General features: G+C 39.0%; 1 protein-coding gene across 3 annotated transcripts in view; it reads left to right on the forward strand.

Moving 5' to 3' along the window:
* BEND6 (BEN domain containing 6) overlaps positions 1 to 18,206 on the forward strand; it is a 79,546-nt gene that overhangs the window by 4,460 nt on the left and 56,880 nt on the right. Inside the window, exons 2-4 of one of the 3 annotated variants that reach the window (XM_072642533.1) lie at positions 4,266 to 4,372; positions 17,401 to 17,634; positions 17,758 to 17,903. In XM_072642533.1, the coding sequence (XP_072498634.1) occupies positions 17,439 to 17,634; positions 17,758 to 17,903 (342 nt within the window). In that variant the 5' untranslated portion in view covers positions 4,266 to 4,372; positions 17,401 to 17,438. Of the gene's footprint in view, positions 1 to 4,265; positions 4,373 to 11,122; positions 11,215 to 17,400; positions 17,635 to 17,757; positions 17,904 to 18,206 lie in introns of those variants that run through there. The other 2 variants (XM_072642532.1, XM_072642534.1) reach the window with 2 other exon arrangements.

Raw genomic sequence — 18,206 nt, forward strand, 5'->3', positions numbered from 1 at the left:
TTGAAACAAAACCCATTACCAATCATGTGATCTCATTCAGTTGAATGCATTTCTAAATTACCTTACACAGAAAATCATTCATCTCATCATCATTGACATTGTATGCTGATCACATCTAAAAACCCATATAAAGATATCAAGTATTAAGCAATGGCATCTGATTGAAGAAATAATAATAAGTTAACATTTATGTAGCATTTGCCCTATGCCAAGCACTGTGTTAAGGACTTTATAGCCATATGATCCTGCATATAAATAAGATACAGGATAAATTGGAGATAATCTTAGCACTAAGGGGGACCTTCTTATAGAAGGTAGAATTTTAGCTGAGATTTGAAGAAACCCAAGGAAGCCAAGAGACGAAAATGAGTAGGGAGAGAATTCTAAGCATAAGGGACAGCCAGGAAAAATGCTTGGAGTCAGGAGATGGAGTGGTGTGTGAAAGGAACAACAAGGATGCCATGTCTCTGAAATACAGAGTATGTGGACAGGAAGACAATATAAGAAGCCTGGAAAGATAAGAAGTGGCTGGGTTAGGAGGGCTAAGAAAGGACAATAGCTAGTGGGGATGGTTGGAGCATTGGAGAATTTTTTGAAGATGGCGGGGAGATGAGCATCTTGAAGCAGCCAGAAGGTCTGAAGATGAGTGGTGAAGTGGAGATGATAAAAGGCACAATCTGCTGGAGAAGATGAGATGGAATGAACTCACTTGTGCATATAAAGGGGTTTGCCTTGGCAAGGAAAAACACCATCTCTTCATGTGAGTCAGGGGGAAAGGGGGAAATAGTAAGATGAGGAGGCTGGGAGAAGAGAGAGGAGACAGGAAGAACTGATAAGATTTGGCAGCTGGTTAGATAGGTGGGAGAGGGAGAGAAGAGCCAAGGATAACCACAATGTTGTAAGCTTGGGTGATTGAAAGGACGGTGATACTCTTAACAGGGAAAACAGCTCAGAACAGGAGTTTGGGAGGGAAAATAATTAGGCACCTAGGTGCTGCAACTGAAAGCGCAGAATTCTGGGACTGGAGTCAGCAAGACCTGAACTGAAATCCAGCTTCAGTCACTTACTAGATCTGTGACCCTGGGTGAGTCACTTAACCTCTATCTGCCTCAGCATCTTCTACTGTAAAATGGGGATAGTAATAGTATCTACTTCCCATGATTCTTGTGAGAATCAAATATGATAAGATTTGTAAAATACTTAGCACAGGGTCTAGCACATAATAGGAGAGACAGAAATGGGGAGGGGAGAGAGAAAGAGAGAGACAGAGAGAGAGAGAGAGAGGGAAGGAGGGAGGGAGAGAGGGAGATAGGAAAAGAGAGAGGAAGGAGGGGGAGAGGGAGGGAGAGAGTGAAAAGGAGGGAGAGAGTGAAAGAGAGGGAGAGAGGGAGAGAGAGAGGAGGGAGAGAAAAGCAGAACAATGGAAACCACTAAAGGAATAAAGAGTCTGAAGAAAGCTAACACTGGCAAAAGGCTAATTATGGTAGTTTTATTTTAAAAAAAACAACCAAACACCTGATCTCCATGAGCCTTGACTATATGGGGTAGTTCTCACCCGCAGGCCCAGTTTTCCTCACCTAGATCCCATTCCACCATAACCAAGGCAGACATCTCCAGGTAGCGCTATTCCAAGTGACAGAGAGCACAGGTTTTACTCTGATGAGGTACCTTCTTCTCCCAGCAACTGACATCTGCAAAGTACAATTTGAGTATTTTGAGATAGAGGCCTTTGGAAAGTGTCATCATCTGGTCAAGATTGTTCCTGTCCCAGGGCAATTCCTCATAGCTCACCAGGACATGGAATATCTCTATGTCATGAAATGCTTTATATACTTCCTGGCTTTTACTCCTGCACTCATTCCATCATTCCAAGTCCCTCACTGGTTTCTGCTGCTATCGGCTATGAACAAAGAATCACAGAATTTCAGAACCCGGAGGCACTTTAGAGGCCATCTAATCTGACCTGTGTATGAACAAAAATTCCCAGGTAGTCACTCAGTGGGATGATTAAATAATCACTAAACTGACCTGACAAGTCCCATTCACCCTTTAGTGATAGTTCAGAGTCAGGATTGAAAAACCAGGTCCATTAAACTCATTCTTGTCAAAAGGGTCCAACATCAGATCAGTGGACCAGGGACCACCAATGGTGGGGATCTATGCTGTAAGTTTATAGCCTTGCAAAGGTACAAACCTTTCACCAGAATTACTGTAGAACCTATGTTGTAATCACAGCTGAAGGGCTTTGAAACTCCCTAGATGCAAACAGATTCCTGAGAGTCCCTTGCAGGGAAAGTAAATCAGGGTACAGGGCACAAGTGTCTTTGCCTAAAATCAAAAATCACAATACAGATTATTCTCCCTGAACTTCTTGAATTGTTTGGTCTTCTATGCCTTTATTGATCTTCCTCTTCCTGGAATCTACTTGTGTCTGTGGACTGACAGTCCTAGTCTATGTTTCTATAATGCCACCAATTTTCTTCACCTTGAATTTGGCCAATTTTATCCAACCTGAAGTGCTATCCCTACCCATCATATTTCTCCCATTTCCTTGAATTCCAAGTGTCTTCTTACCTTGATCTGCAGTATTTGACATATCCACCACTAGGTGGTAGTAAGTCAACAGTCTAAAATAGCAATCAAGGCTTGGTAGAGGCAAGTATGGCTGTAGACAGACACTTAAAATGCAAAGTTCTGAAAGTGTTGACAAAAGATTTTTTTAAATTAAATTAAATTTTAATTGTTCACTTAAATACAAAAGAAAAGTATTCCCACTTACAAAGTAAAGCCAAAATAGATTTTACAATAAACTATGTTTATTGTAATATTGCATGTCTCTTACATACAGCTTTTTAAAAAAATAAACAATAAATTCTATATATTATTTTCAAAGCTAAACTACTTGTCTTTATTTCCTTCTGATCTTCCTGATGTTCCCTTATGCACATTTTGTTTTAAAAGCTTCAATGACCCTCTGTTCTGTCTTTTTTTTGGGGGGGTAACATTGTCACCAGTCCCTCTTTCCTACCCAAATCTCTCTCACCCCCCACCTCTCACCATTGAAAAAAAAAGAAAAACAAATCTTTTGCAGCAAATGATCACAGTCAAAAGAAAATCCATACATTGGTCATTTCCAAAAAGGTATGTCTCATTCTTCACCTCAAGTTCACCACCTTTCTGTCAAGAGATGACAAGCGTATTTATTTCATCATTGGCACTCTGGAGATGTGACTGATCATTGAAATAATCAGATTTCTTAGATCTTTCAAAATTGTTTTCACAACAATGTTGCTGTTATTACATAAATTATTCTGGTTTTGCTCACTCCACTCTACATCAATTCAGATAAAATTCCAAGGTTTCTCTGAAACTATTCCTTTTATTATTTTTTACAGTGCAATAATATTCCACTACATTTATATACCACAATTTGTTTAGCCATTCCCCAGATAATAGGCACTCTCTTTGTTTCCAGATCTTTGCTACAACAAAAGGAGTTCTTAAAAACACACACACATGTCCTATTCCTCTTTGATCTCTTTGTGGTATAGGCCTAGAAGTGATATTACTAGGTCAAAGGAAATATACAATTTAGTGACTTTTTTGGGTGTAGTTCCAAATTGCTTTCCAGAATGGCTGTACCAATTCGTAGCCATACTAACAGTGAGTGCATTAGTGTGTCTATCCTAATACCACCCTTCCAACAATTGCCATTTTCCTTTTTCTCACTTTGACAAAAGCTTTTCATAACTGAAATGAAGTTGATACTGAGATATTCCCCCAGCAGGTGAACTATGCCTCTCAGCCTGAAGGAGGCAACCAAGTGCCATTCCTCTTAGGTGATCCTCTGAAATGACTGAATAATGTTTGAGTTTTAAAAATTAATTCCTTTTTAAAAAAAATTTTAATTTTAGGCAATCAGGATTAAGTGACTTACCCAGGGCCAAAGAGCTAGTAAGTGACTGAGGTCGAATTTGAATTCAGGTCCTCCTGATTCCAGTCCTATCTACTGTGCCACTCAGCTAGCGCCCCTAAATCATCTGCTTACTTTTAACAAAAGCCAAATAAACAATACTTGCTTTTAAATGCCTTTTTTTTACTTCCAAGTTGAAGGATCATTAAGAAAGGAAATTTCAAGAACCCTAAAGTTTTGTCAAAGTACAAGTTGGAAATCAGAAATAGGACTGAGATAATCTTGAGAACAGGGAACAAAGCATTTTGGGGAAAAAATAAATTTTGACAGACCTATGATTTCTTTGTTGTAGGAAACTACCTATACCAATGTAGCACTGCCACTCAGTCTTGGAGAGCTGCCTGGAGTACCATGAAGTTCAGAGACTTGTCCACACAGTCATCGCCTCTTATGTAAGAGGTAGGACTTAAACTCAAATCTTCTTAATCTTCCAGTTGACTCTATCCATTATCCCATACTGCCTCTCTTTTTATTTTGATTGAAATAGAATACTGGAGGAGTAGTGTAAGAGAATAAAGTGGAGAAGGAATGAACTTTTGAGCTGCAGAGCTTCCTTTTTAGTAGCAGGCTCATAAATTCCGTCATGTTCTCTTTTATCTCTAAATGAGATTGACTTAGGGGACACTGTGAGTCAGATAATGATCAGATGTTCCTGTTTGAACTTGACTCTTGGTCCTGGTCTTCTGCTTTGTCCAAATGCTACCCAACCCCTGGCATTGTACTACCTGAAGCAGAGAAGACTAGGCAAATCTTCAATTGCCTTCCGTTTATGTGATTCTGTAGTACTGGTCAATTATATTTGAACGTCCTAAATTTATTGCAGAGAATTTCTGAGACATCTTCAGTATCTGAATGGGTTTTTGATCCCTCCACCAGTGCAGATAGCACTGACTCAAGATTTCTCCTCTTGTGCAGTCCTTGGCTATGTTCTCTCATAAGACTTCCAAGGAGTCATCCAGTAGGCTGGAGGACTTCCTACAAGAGTTTTTGCATTGTGTGGACATGAATGAAACACTTAAGCTCTACATCTGTTATACCTTGTTCTTAATATGTGGCCCCCTTCTTTCCCAAAATAGAGTTCCTTGATTTTTTCTTCACCTGTTCACAGGATATATGCCACAACTCACTTCCACCAATCCAAGTCTTCCTAATGTGTTTCTCCACTATTCTTCATCCTTCAATCCCTCTACCCTCGGCTTTTTCCCAGGCCATCAACCCTGCACTGCCTATGTTGTTGTTTCTTTCTTCACCTCATTTTTACAGATGAGGAAACAGAGGCAAACATAGTTAAGTGATTTGCCCATAGTCACACAGCTAGTAAGTGTCTGAGGTTTGAACTCAGGAAAATGTGTCTTCCTGACTCCAGGTGCAGTACTCTATCTACTTACCACCTAGTAGCCTATACCCTTCTCCATTTTCCATTTTGATCCCTTACTAAATCAGTTCAACTCTACACTAAACTTTTTTCTCAAGTTCTTTGTGTCCCTATCCTGTTCCTGTCAAAAAGCTTGCCCTATCAAACTCCACTCTTAGATTACCCGCAGAAGTCACTACCTTCACACCAGCTCACATGCTGCTGAATAAAGCCGGAGAAAATCATGAAACTGTGCTGACTTGAGTCCACTATAAATATACGTTACACAATCTTAACTGGGCCCTCACTGTAGCAAGACAGTCCTTTTATACCTCCCTAATTGATTTACTGTCCAATTCACCCCAGCAGCTTTTCCAAACCTTTTTATCATTTCTCAAACATTCTATGGTTTTCCTATTCCTTATCCCTCAGCTAAGAAGCTTGCCTCCCATTTCACTGAAAAAATTAAAGCCATTAATCAAGTGCTCCCTCTTTTCCCCTCTTCTTTATCTCATAAAACTCAGATGCCTGCATGAGCGCGCGCACACACACACACACACACACACACACACACACACACACACACACACATAAACACACTATCTCTCCCTCTACCTATGTCTTACATGTAGAGGTGGCCTTTCTCTCCAAGGCAAACACTTCTACATGCACATTTGATCCCCACCTTGTCTTCTCCAGCAGATGGACCCATCTACCCGTCTATTATCCTTAATTTCTCTCTCTCATACCCCCATTAAAATCTATTACCAAATCTTGTCAATTCTACCCTTAGATCATCCCTCATGCGGTCCCCTTTCGAACTCTGACATTGTCATTATCCTAATGTGGACCCTCTCACCTGAAATATTGTAATTGCTGGTCAGCTCCCTTCTCAAGTTTTTCCCTGTCCAATCCTTCCTACACTCAACCATGTGATCTAACCAAAGTACAAATTTGACCATGTTACCTCCCCACCCCTCATTCAGTAAATTCCCATTGTTCTCTACTACTTTCAAAATAAGATATAAAATCTCCTGGCTTTTAAGCCTTTTCTAGCTTGCACTTTCATTCTTTTCTGTACTTTCCCTCCTTATCCTCTTTTTTAACCAACCCCACCCTCTAATCCCCTTGCTTCCCTGTGGAGTTTGATGTATCTCTACACCAAACCATTTGTGCATCTGTCTGTTTATATTCAACCCTCCTTTGTCCATCTGAAGTAAGTGAGATCCATCTGGTGCTCAGTTCCCCATTCCTTCCTCCAAGTTTATATATTATTCTCTCATACTCCAATTATGAGAAATAGCAAGTTCCATCCCACTTTCTTTATTATCACATTCCTTTTGTTTATCCTTCTCTTTCCCCTCTTCAAACCCTTAGAACATAATAAATCTACTCCCAGGTCCTCTATTTTTCTTATTTGGCTCCCTCAATACCCTCTGAAGACAATCAAAATGAAATTTTATAATTCAGTAGCTACCCACAAGGAAATTATTTTTATAAGAATTTATCTTTTTCTAAAATGTAGCTTGTAAGAAGTTAATATTATTTGGGCTCATATGTGTATTTGTTGCCTATCTTAGTACCTATCTAATTTACTAACCCGAAGAATAATTAATTTTTTTTATTTCTTCTGTTCACCATATAACTGATTACTTCCTTTTGTCTTTCCTCATTGGCACTCTGGTTTCAGTGGCCAAGAAAAAGAACAAATTTGAGTTAAAATATTTTCATAGGGATCACATTTTCATTTTAAAAGTAGAGTGATGGTTACCAAGGTGCTTTCAAAACTATGGTTATATTTAGATTATAATACTACAAAAAATTTACACTTGACCATATAAGCTGATTATGGTAAGAATAACTACCATTTATACATCACTTTAAGGTTTCTTTCTATTAACAATCCTTTGAGGCAGGAAGTATAAATATTATTTTCCTCATCTTACTGTTGAAAAAATGAGAGAGATTAAGTGACATGACCAAAGTCACAGAGCTAATAAATAGTAAAGTCAGGGTTATGTTGAGATCTCTCCTGACTCCACATCCACTGTTCTTTCTAACACACCAACCTCATCTCAGGCTTGATTATCCAACCCATTGCCTATCCGGAACAAAACAGAAATAAAAAAACTAAAGAAAAAAGTCTCTGAGTCACTAAATGGATGCCACAGAGTTCATGCACTGAAGGTCAGGCTTCTCATTGACAGAAGAGCTTTTCAGGTGTTCACTTAAAGACCTGATAACTGCTAATCTGACAGAGGAGGCAGAAGACCTATAAAAAGCAGACACAAGAATTTAAGAAGCACAGAAATCTTGAGCCATGTTGCCTATCAACAAATATGCCAAAAAGCCTTGAAAGCATTATTTTATAACAGAGTGTAAAAAGTAACTCTCCTAATGATGACCAAGAGGCAAAAGGGAGAAAATCTAACCTCTCCAGAAACCCTGGTTGTACAGAATTGATCTTCACCCAAGGTGTCCCATTAAGCAAAGTTCTATGATCTATCAAATTACATCTGGGATCCAAAATAAATAAACAAGTAACCAAAGAAATATAAATTAGCTCTTCAAAATTATTGGATTCTGACATAATTGAAGCTCTTTTCCCACTTTCCTCTTGTAGGTAAGCTTCAAGTTTAACAATGTAAGTTTATCCATCATCATGTCTCTGAGAACTTTTCATAACAGACACACAAATGCCACTCTCTCTTGCCCTTTCTCAAAACATTTTATCTTAAAATTTTTGTAGGTAGGAACTCAGTGCAAAGTTGAAACACAGGGTATGATTGCACCAAACAGAATTTGGGAAGTACATAGCATTTTCAGTGATCCGAATATGCTTACTGTTTCAAAAGTCTACCTTTTATAAACACAGATAGCTAGAGAATATTATCTGTGTATATGCATATATATATAAACATGTATGTATATGTAATACAGAACATTATAGAACAGAGAATACTATCTGTTTAAATGTACATATACACATGTAATATTTTCTTCTTGATAACATGGAGCTATAAAAATTGGAACAGCAACAATCTAGAAAAATTGGACATCAGGTAACCCAAAGGGCAATCAAAAGCTACTTGAGAGGTGTGTTGGTTGTTGCTTATTAGCTGGCATGACAGACATCATTAAGGATGTGAGTAACCAGAAAAGGAGGTGAATCTGTCAGTGTGTCAAGAATGAGAGATGATATTTGAACAGCTAGAGTGCTACCTTCAAAAATACCTTTGAAATATTAAAAGATCCAACAGAAAACCTCCAGCACGTTGGCTGAATCCCTTACTAAGGAGTTTTCAGGACCTACAGAAGAACATGGATAAGAATTACAAAGATAGGAAGGAAAGACAGAGTTTGATCAAGACCAGAAAGGAAGAACCTGTGCTGATGAAATCCTAAATCCATCTAAATACAAATCCTAGACTTTAACAAAGTTAAGCTTAAATTCCTCATTTCTCACTTGGCTGCACTACCTTGGAACTGCTCTCATTCACATCTTCACCACACTCCAGAAAGCTCATTATTGGGATAATCCCATCATCCCAAGATCTTGTGTACCTTCAGGCTCCAACTTATCACCACCATCTGCCTTTCTGATTTGAGGGTGGGGCCATGAACTCTAAACCTTCACTTCAGGAAAGTGCTCAGCTCAGACATTTCATTTCTCATCTGATTTTACTAACTTGGGTCTTCACTGACTGATTTCTCTATCATGTCCCTGGGCTGAGTACTTTCCTTCTGCCCCCTCACCCATTTTACAGTTTGTGTATTTTGTCTTCCCCTATCAGACTGTAAGCTACTTGAGAGTAGGAATGAGCTTTCTTTTTTTCATATTTATATCTTCAGCACTTAGCACAGTACCTGAAACATGGTAGGTGCTTAATTAATGTCTATTCCTTTCCCACTTCTCTTTTTCTGAGGCCCAAATCAGGTACCACTTTCCTTCATCCCCTAGATGAAAGTAATGTTTCCTTTTAAAATTTTCCCAGAATATGTGGTCTGGAGCTCCCCTTTGCCCCATCACAGTCTGCCTCATATTATGCTTACTTGTGCCCATGTATATTATAAGATCTTTGAAGGCAAGGACTGTATTATTTTCATTTTTGTATCTCCAACACCTTGCACACTTCTATGTAACAAATGCTTCATAACTGTACTTAAATTGTATGGGAGCCACAGAACCCATTTCCATAGTGTCCTTTCCCCTATTCTAAATGTCTCAGTGATTTCAGTCTTGATTTCCCTCCTCTTCCTCTCCACCTACCAGTAACAGTAATCTTGATCTACTTTCCCCAAACCCTTATTTCACTCCAGAGTGGTAAGTCCCATTTCCCCAGCTGGCTATTAGATATTTTGAACTGGATAAAATCTCAAACGGAACATGGTCAAAAGTGAACTTATCTTTCTCCCCTAAACCCACCTCTCTTCCAAATTTCCCTATTGCTGTTAAATATATGGCCATCATTCCAGTCACCCAGGTTCACAACCTTAATATCATCCCTCAATACTGCATCACCTCACAAATCAAATCAGTTATCATCTTATCATTTTTATCTCATTTCCTTCATATATGACCCTTTCTCTCAATTTATATAGCCCCACCTTAAATTCAGGCTTCTATCATCTGTAGCTTAGACTATTGCAAGTCTAGTATTTGGTTTCCATGACTCATTTCTACCCAATCCATTTTCTTAAAGTACATTCCTTACCATGTCTCACATCAGCTCTCTTGTCCCAGTAGCTGCCCTTTGTGCTTGAAATATTTTTCCTTTTCCCTTCTACCTTTTGGAACCCCTGGTTTTCTTAAAAACTTATCTCAAACACCACTTCCTCAAGGAAGCTTTTCCTGATTCACCTTCCCTAGTTCTTAGTGCCCTCCCTCCCAAAATTACTTTGTATGCATTTTGTTTATAATCTATACAAATTTATAGAAATACAGGTTATATCTCACATTAGAATGAAACCTCCTTGAAGGCAGGCACTTTTTTACTTTTATCTTTTTACTCCTATTGCCTGGGACATAATGCACACTTAGTAAATGCTTGCTTAGTACATTTATTGATTGACACCAGAGCTTCATCCCTGTCTAATTCTTCATCTGGATCTGGTACTTGTGGTTTGAGGACCAAGAACAGGGAGCAGCTTAAAGTAATGTAGATTAAAGGCTTAGGAGGAGAGTAATGGGATGGGAAAGGACTAAGAAGCTATATGAGGGGCTGTAGTAGTGGAAGGAATGAATGGGTAAAATCCTTTCCTAAAGTCAAAGCTGTGTATTACTCCTGAATTGTTGGATTAGCTTGAAGGCAAGTGTAATTGCAAATTTTAACCAGATTATAGCATCTTTTTTTTTTTTTTTGCTTCCCCCATATGTAAAACTTGAAAAGATTTCTAGGTTTATAAACATTTTCCCCAGCCTCCATCTTATACTGATTTACATCTCTTAGACTGACTCACAGTCCTACATTCTAATGTAAGTAATCAATAAAGTCTGGCAACATCAACGGAACATTTTGAAATATTCTGGTCCTCTTTTAATCAGGTGATTGCTGAAACTGTTTAGAAATTGAAGATGAGCTTTATGCCATTTGAAAAGAAGTTGGAAAGCTATACAATTGATTGATTAATCTCCTAATTTTTTTTTTTTTTTACAACTCAAGAACTGAGCAGTTGCAATGGAAATCAGGCAGGCTGGCAATAGATAATAAACAAGCACTTATTAGGCACCTACTGAATCTCAACACTCCAAAGTCATTGGATGAAAAGACAATTCATCATAGAACACATAGAATATAGAACTCGGGGTATAGCTGGTGTATTGTGGAACCAGCTGAACCCAAGTAGACTGTTAAAACTTCTGTGAGCATTTACACCTCGCAAACTGGTAAATGATAAAAATCTGGGTTTGATTTGTTTTTTATTGATTGTCTAGACTCTAGGCTTCAGAGAGTGATGGGAAAAAATGTTACTAATTCATATTGAACTTAAAAGTGTCATGTGCACATTTTCCCCCCTGGAGAGAACTGGTTGATAAACATTTACCAGCATGATCCTAGATGTGAGGCAGACAATATTTTGTTTTTGGTTTTTATTGTTGCATGGTATGGTGAATAAAAGGTAACCTTGAAGGCTAGAAAATTGGGCTCGGGTATTGCATCAGACACATGCTGGCTGCTCAGTACCTGCAAGAAATGCTTGAAGACTCTAAGTTGCAAAATAATAATAATGTCAACTTGAATTTAAAAGAAAACAACCAATATAGCAAAATGATGCCTTTAATCAGGGCAGGTGAGTTGCAGCTTGGGGTGACACACTGCAAATACTGGTCTATCCTAGGAGGAAGCTGCGAATAGGGTTTATATGGGGTACTAGGGCAGAGAAAATGACTGGGCTGCAGGTGGGAAGGGTTAGGCATTTCAGTTTCACAAGGTAAATTGTGTGGCATAACAAGCAAAAGTCCTTAAAGAAAGCTTGGGAATCTCTGGAGGGGAGAATCTGGGAGATCTACAAAATAATCAGAGACTGGAAGTGACCATCTGGTCTAGCAGCTCTTTGGCCTGGGAGGACAGCTTCCGTTCTTGATTAACTGTGTTTCCAATAAGATAGTATTTATACAGTGCTTACAATGTGTCAGGCACTTTGCTAAGCACTTTACAATGAATTGTTCTTATTTGATGCTTACCACAACCCTGGAGGTAGGTGCTATTATTATCCAATTTTACAGAGAAGGAAACTGAGGCAAACTGGAGTTACGTCACTTATCCAAACTTGCCACAACTAGTGTCTAAGACCAGATTTGAACTCAGGTTTTCCTGACTCCAAACCTTCTCTCTATCTAATATGCCACCTAGCTGCCCTCACGACACTGCTCACCTAGCTGCAGAAATGGTGTAAATGCACAATTTACACTTTTAAAGAGTTTTATCAGGAATTCTCTGAACTAATGAAGTCACAAGTACAGTCCCATCCTATCCCATTCCTAGTGCTTACCACAGTCCCTGGCACATAGAGAGTACTTTATAAAGACTTGCTGATTTATTGATCATTCAGCTGGATCTAGATTTTAATTCCTCCAATCAAACTGCTCATAAGATTGCAAATTATAATAATGATTTTTATGAGATGGACACCAACTCATTCCAATCAGCAATCTGGGCTAATACTACACAAAGGTCATTGTTGCATGCCACTGACTGACCTTGGCTGATCTCAAGAGCTGTGAATTGCTTGAGGGAAGTCAAAACCAGTGAAAGGAAGGGCTAAAGAAATCGATTAAGAAAGAAAGGGACACTCCCCTGACTATTTTGTAAAACAAATTTACTTGACCCTCCAGGTGCTGCTACCCTGAAGACTCCCCAAGCCCTCTCTAAGAGGATTTTCCTTTGAGAAATGTATTTAACCCTTTCCCCACCCCCATATCTCTCTTAGAGACTCTCTATACTCTACTGTTCCTGCGGGACGGTAAGATCTAGATCCTCTTACCTCCATCAAAGATCCTAGTTTTTGCTACCTTGGTAGTATTTGTTATTTCACATTGACATCATTAACCAACTATTATATTGTAATGAAGACTCTGTCCCTGTTTTTCATTCCATCTCCTCCAACGGATTGCTGTCTCTGTTATCCCTACTCTTTCACTTCAATATTCAATTTCTCCATTTACTATTTCCTTCTTACTCCCTACAACAATGCCCATGTTTCCTCCATCCTCATCCTCTTCATTTGACCCTTCCATTCCTGCTAACTAACTACTGTCCTATAACTTCTGCCCTTTGCAGCTAAACTCCTTGACAAAACCCCTACAAATCTGGCTTCTGGTTTCATCATTCCACCAAAAACGCTCTCTCTAGTGTTACCAATGATCTCCTAATTGCCAGATCCAATGGCCTATACTCAGTCCTCACTCTCCTAGACCTCTCTGCACTGAAGCTATTGATTACTCTCTTTTCCCCGAAACTCTTTTTCTCTGTACACCACTATCTCCTGGTTCTCCTACTATCAGACCAATCCTCATTTTCCTTTGCTAGATCGTCATCCAGGTTATGCCCTCTCACCCCAGGTGTCCCTTAAGGCTTGGTCATTGGACCCTCTTTTCTTTCCCCTTTATCCTAGATTTCACTTGATGGTCTCATTAACTCCAATGGATTTCATTATCCTCTCTGTGCTGGTGATGCTCTAAATCTACCTATAATGCCCTAATTTCTTCACTCTCCTCCAGCCTTACATCTTGAACAGCCTTTCAGACATCTCAAACTAGATGTCCAACAGACATGTTAAACCCAGCATGTACAAAACTGAATTCATTAACTGTTTCCCAAATCCTCTCTCCCTCCAAACTTGCTTAATATTATCAAGAGCACCATCTTCCCAATCCTTCAGGTTCAAACCTACTTGTCATCCTTAGCTCCTCACTCTCACCCTCCATTTCTGGTCTATGGCCAAGGTCTATAAATTTCACTTTTGCAATATCACTTGAATACCTGCTTCTCTCTGATATTGCTGTTATGGTCTAGGGGTGCTGGGAAACCCAAAAATCAAGCACAAAAGAGGCAGATCCTGCCTCAAAAGAATTCAACTCAAGCCTTCTTTCAGTCAGAGACAAGGTTGTGATGCTTGTATTGACAGACCAGCCAAACTATTAAGGAAATTGAGCCATTGACCAGACTCTCAAGGAATCTGAGCAATATAATGGGAGGGGCAAGATGGTACAGAAAGCTTGTGAGAAGATCTGGATGTGATGAAGGAGTGGCCAATAGCTTGAGGTGACTGGGAGGTAATAGACAATGAAGGGCTGGGCTAGGTTAAAAGTAATAGAGAATTGGAGATTGGGGAAATATCTAAGGCACACTGCAAGGACAGATGAAAGGATTATACTAGGATGAGACTCAGATTAGTGCCAGAGATAAGTGGGAAGTTCAAAGTAGGAGGATGGGTTCCAGAGCCATTACCCAGTCACTGTCACCACCCTGGAGCAGTCAGTCAATAAAAATGTGCTTCTCTTTATATGCCAGGCACTGTGCTAAACTCTGAGAATACAAAAAGAGGCAAAAGACAATATTTGCCCTCATGGACCTCATATCTAATGGGAAAGACAATAAACAAGTAAACATGTACAAGTAAGCTATGTGCAGGATAAATAGGAAATAATTAAGAGGGAAGGCACTAGACTTAAAGCGGGATTGGGAGGGGCTTCCTGTAGAAGATGGGACTAGAAGGAAGCCAGGGAAGCCAGGGTGCAAAGATGAGGATGGAGAGCATTTCAGTGATGGAGGAAAGCCAGTGAAAATGCCAGGATCCAGGAGTGTTTTATGTGAGGAACAGCAGGGAGGCCAGTGTCATTAGATTTCATAGTATATGGAGGTGAGTAAGGTATAAAAAGACTAGAAAGGTAGGAGGGGGCCAGGTTGGGAAGAGCTTTGAACAACAAGCGGAGGATTTACATTTGTTTGTGGAAGCCATAGAGAGCCACTGTCGTTTATTGAATGGGGGAAGGGGTGACATGGTCAGATCTATTTTTAAAATGGAGTGGTAATAAAGACTTCTTTTAAGATCTGACTTTAGGGGAATTAGTGCTAACAGTAAAACCCAAAGACCTAACAGTAATCAAATCATAGCTTATTTTTAGCTTCCTTCACAACAATGCTAAATGGTATCTGACTTGTAAACTATAAAGTAGAAGCTCACTTTATATAACAGTAGCTGACATTTGTATAGCACTTTGAATGAATTTTCTCATTTAATTTTCACAACAATGCTGGTAAGTATTAAAGGTATTATTCCCATTTTAGAGATATGAAAATGATTGCTTTGAAAAGTTAAGTGACTCTCCCATGGCTGCATAGCTGGTAGAGGTCAAAGGGAGAATTTGAACTGAGATTTGTAAGGACTCCAAGTCCAGCACATTTTTCATTATAATGCTGGTCGTTTAGTCATTCAGTAGGCTTCAAACATACTGAAGTGGTTTGCCATTTCCTTCTCCAGTGTGTGTGTTCATCCTTTCTTGCTGAAGAAGACCATGCCATCAGAGAAATGATGACATGATTTGCACTTTGTTTTGAGTGAGGGAAGGCTGTGCAGATCACCAGCCTCACTTCTGCTCCAGAGCCATCTGAATCCAGTGACCAGATATTCATCAGGATGACTGGAGATGACCCAGGATGAGGCAGTTGGGGTTAAGTGACTTGCCCAAGGTCACACAGCTAGTGACTGTCAAGTGTCTGAGATGAGATTTGAACTCAGGACTTCTGCACTAGTGCTCTTTCCACTGCACCACCTAGCTGCCTCTTCCTTCTCAAGTGGATAAAGGCAAATAGAGGTTAGGTGATTTGTCCAAGGTCACACACTAGTGAGAGTCTGAGACAGGATTTGAGTTCAGGTCTTCCTGATTCCAGGACCAGGAGTCTATCTACAAAGCGATCTAACTGCCCTCATTGTATTGTACTCCCTTTCAGTGTCTAGTGAGAGAAGTCCATCTTCTCATTCAGCTCAGCAGTTATATTGTGAGTTGGAAGAATCATTGCAGTAAAGGAGTGATGCTAGGAGATATTCTTAGGAAATTGATACCATAATCAGTTACCTTGAACTTGTAGAAGTAAGCATGGTACAGTAGAAACAAGATTGCATCTCAAGTTGGAGAATGTGAGTGCTTTTGAAACACACCTCTGCCAAGGTTAAATTTGGGATAGGGAATTCATCCCTGGATGGTCTTTGTTTCAATATCTGTATAAGAGGGTGGGTAGGACTAGATGATCTCTACAATTCCAGCTCTAAATCCATGATCCTACTAGGTCTTCATTACTAGATTTTTAATAAGTGCCTTTTTGTAAGGAGCTATGAATTCAGCAAACAGACAATGCTCTTCTAGGCCATTGGAGGTTTCTCCTTGGCAGCTTTTTCTATAATGACCCATACATTACATCCTCTGAAGTATTATCATATATTTTTGTTGCTGTTGAGTCATTTCAGTTATGTCCAACTCTTTGTGGCCACATTTTGGGGTTTTTTTGGCAATTATATTGGATTGGTTTGCCATTTCCTTTTCTAGCTCATTTTACAAATTGAGGAACTGAGGCAAATAGGGTTAAGTGACTTACCCAGTGATACAGCTAGTAAGTGATCTGAGGCCAGATTTGAACTCATGAAGATGAGTCATCCTGATTCCAAGCCCAGTGCTCTAGCCACCTAGCTGCCTATTCATCTCTGTACGTGAAAATCTAAAGTCTGTACGTAATACAAACACACACACACACAAAATCACCTTCTAAAAATTTATATGGAATTCAAATCTCTTAAAAAGATTTTTTTTAGTGAAAAGAGCCAAGATCACTTCCTTCTGAGCAACGTTATATAGGGCACTAGCCTCACAAAATCATTCACTCTTCCCTCGTTTCCTTAACCATTTCTACAAATCTTATAATGTCCCTTCTATCTCTACTGTTCTGTTATTCTACTTCTAACCTTTCTGATCTGAGTTCTTACATATATGAACAACAAGCATTAGTGTGAAATGCATTTATGCCCTCCCCTTCCCTTTCTCCAAGAAAAAGAGTAGTTTCTGTCTACAGTTACCATTTTATTAGTCTCTAAAGCTTGTCTCAGACAACTGCGTGATCCTAGGTAAATCACTTAACCTTGTTTGCCTCAGTTTTCTCATCTGTAAAATGAACTGGAGAAGGAAATGGCAAACCACTCAAGTAGCTTTGCCAAGAAAACCCCAAATGGGATCACAAAAAATTGGACACAACTGAACAATAACAAAAAGCTTGGGAATTCCTTAAGAATGTCATAAAATAGACTCTTGGCTTAAACAGTTTCTTCCTTAGTTTCCTCTAGGATGAGTCATTGCTTTTTTTCTCGCCATAGGAAAATTCCTTAAAACCAAGACTTCAGTGTTGCTAAGCAATAAAACTCAGAACAGTTATTATTGATTGGTACCTCATACTGCAAATCTTGCTCTTAGCCAGATCTGCTATGATTCATTTTATATTTTCCTGAAGGCGGAGAAGTTATCTCCCAAGTCACGAGGAATGCATAAATGTGTACTGTTTCTTTCTTTTTTTTTTTTTTATAGACCTATGCACAACTCTCTGACAAAAGAAATTTACAAAGATGAAAAAGTTTACACTCTTTGATTTCACAAATGACAACTCCCTCCGTGTAGGAGAGACTTCATGGATACAGGACCTTCCCCGTGATGACAAAGAAGTTGCAAGTCTACTAAACGCAAATGAAAATGTGTTAGTAAATTGGCCAGCAGAAGAGAGAAAGACAGAGAAACAGTTAGCAAAAGTAATTTCCATGAGTGGTGAGTGACATTATGAAGCACTGTTTCACTTTTTTCTTCCCACAAACATTTTGGTGACTTTGACTACCTACAGATAGTATCATCTGCACTCTCCATTTCCTTTTCCCCACAATCCCATTTCAGATGATCCTCAAGAGCTGATTGAGATTATTCAGAAAATCTTAGAAGCAAATGAAAAGACAGAAATACAAGGACTTCAGAAAGGAAAAAGGAAACAAATTGAAACACTAAGCTCAAAGAATGAAGAGAGGGAAATTGATCAAGAACAGGTTGGTTTATGTTAATTTTGATAAAATTTTAATTCTGTAGCAATCATTGAACTTATCCTGCCTACATAGTTGTTCAAAGGAGTGTATGAACATGGTAAAGACATTCATTTCAAAGAGCTATTTTCTTACATTAGGTACCAAAACCACTTGTACAAATCGGTGGTTTTATGGACAAGTGGATCCTTTAGCTACTATTAATAATGAAATGACAACAGGGAATAAGAGTGGTTAGCAAATTCATAAATTAGAGCCCAGTCATATCAATTCCATTTCATCAATCTCTCTAGCATACATGCCTTGCTT

Source organism: Notamacropus eugenii, chromosome 2, assembly GCF_028372415.1.
Source record: "Notamacropus eugenii isolate mMacEug1 chromosome 2, mMacEug1.pri_v2, whole genome shotgun sequence".
NCBI classification, from domain to species: Eukaryota; Metazoa; Chordata; class Mammalia; order Diprotodontia; family Macropodidae; genus Notamacropus; species Notamacropus eugenii.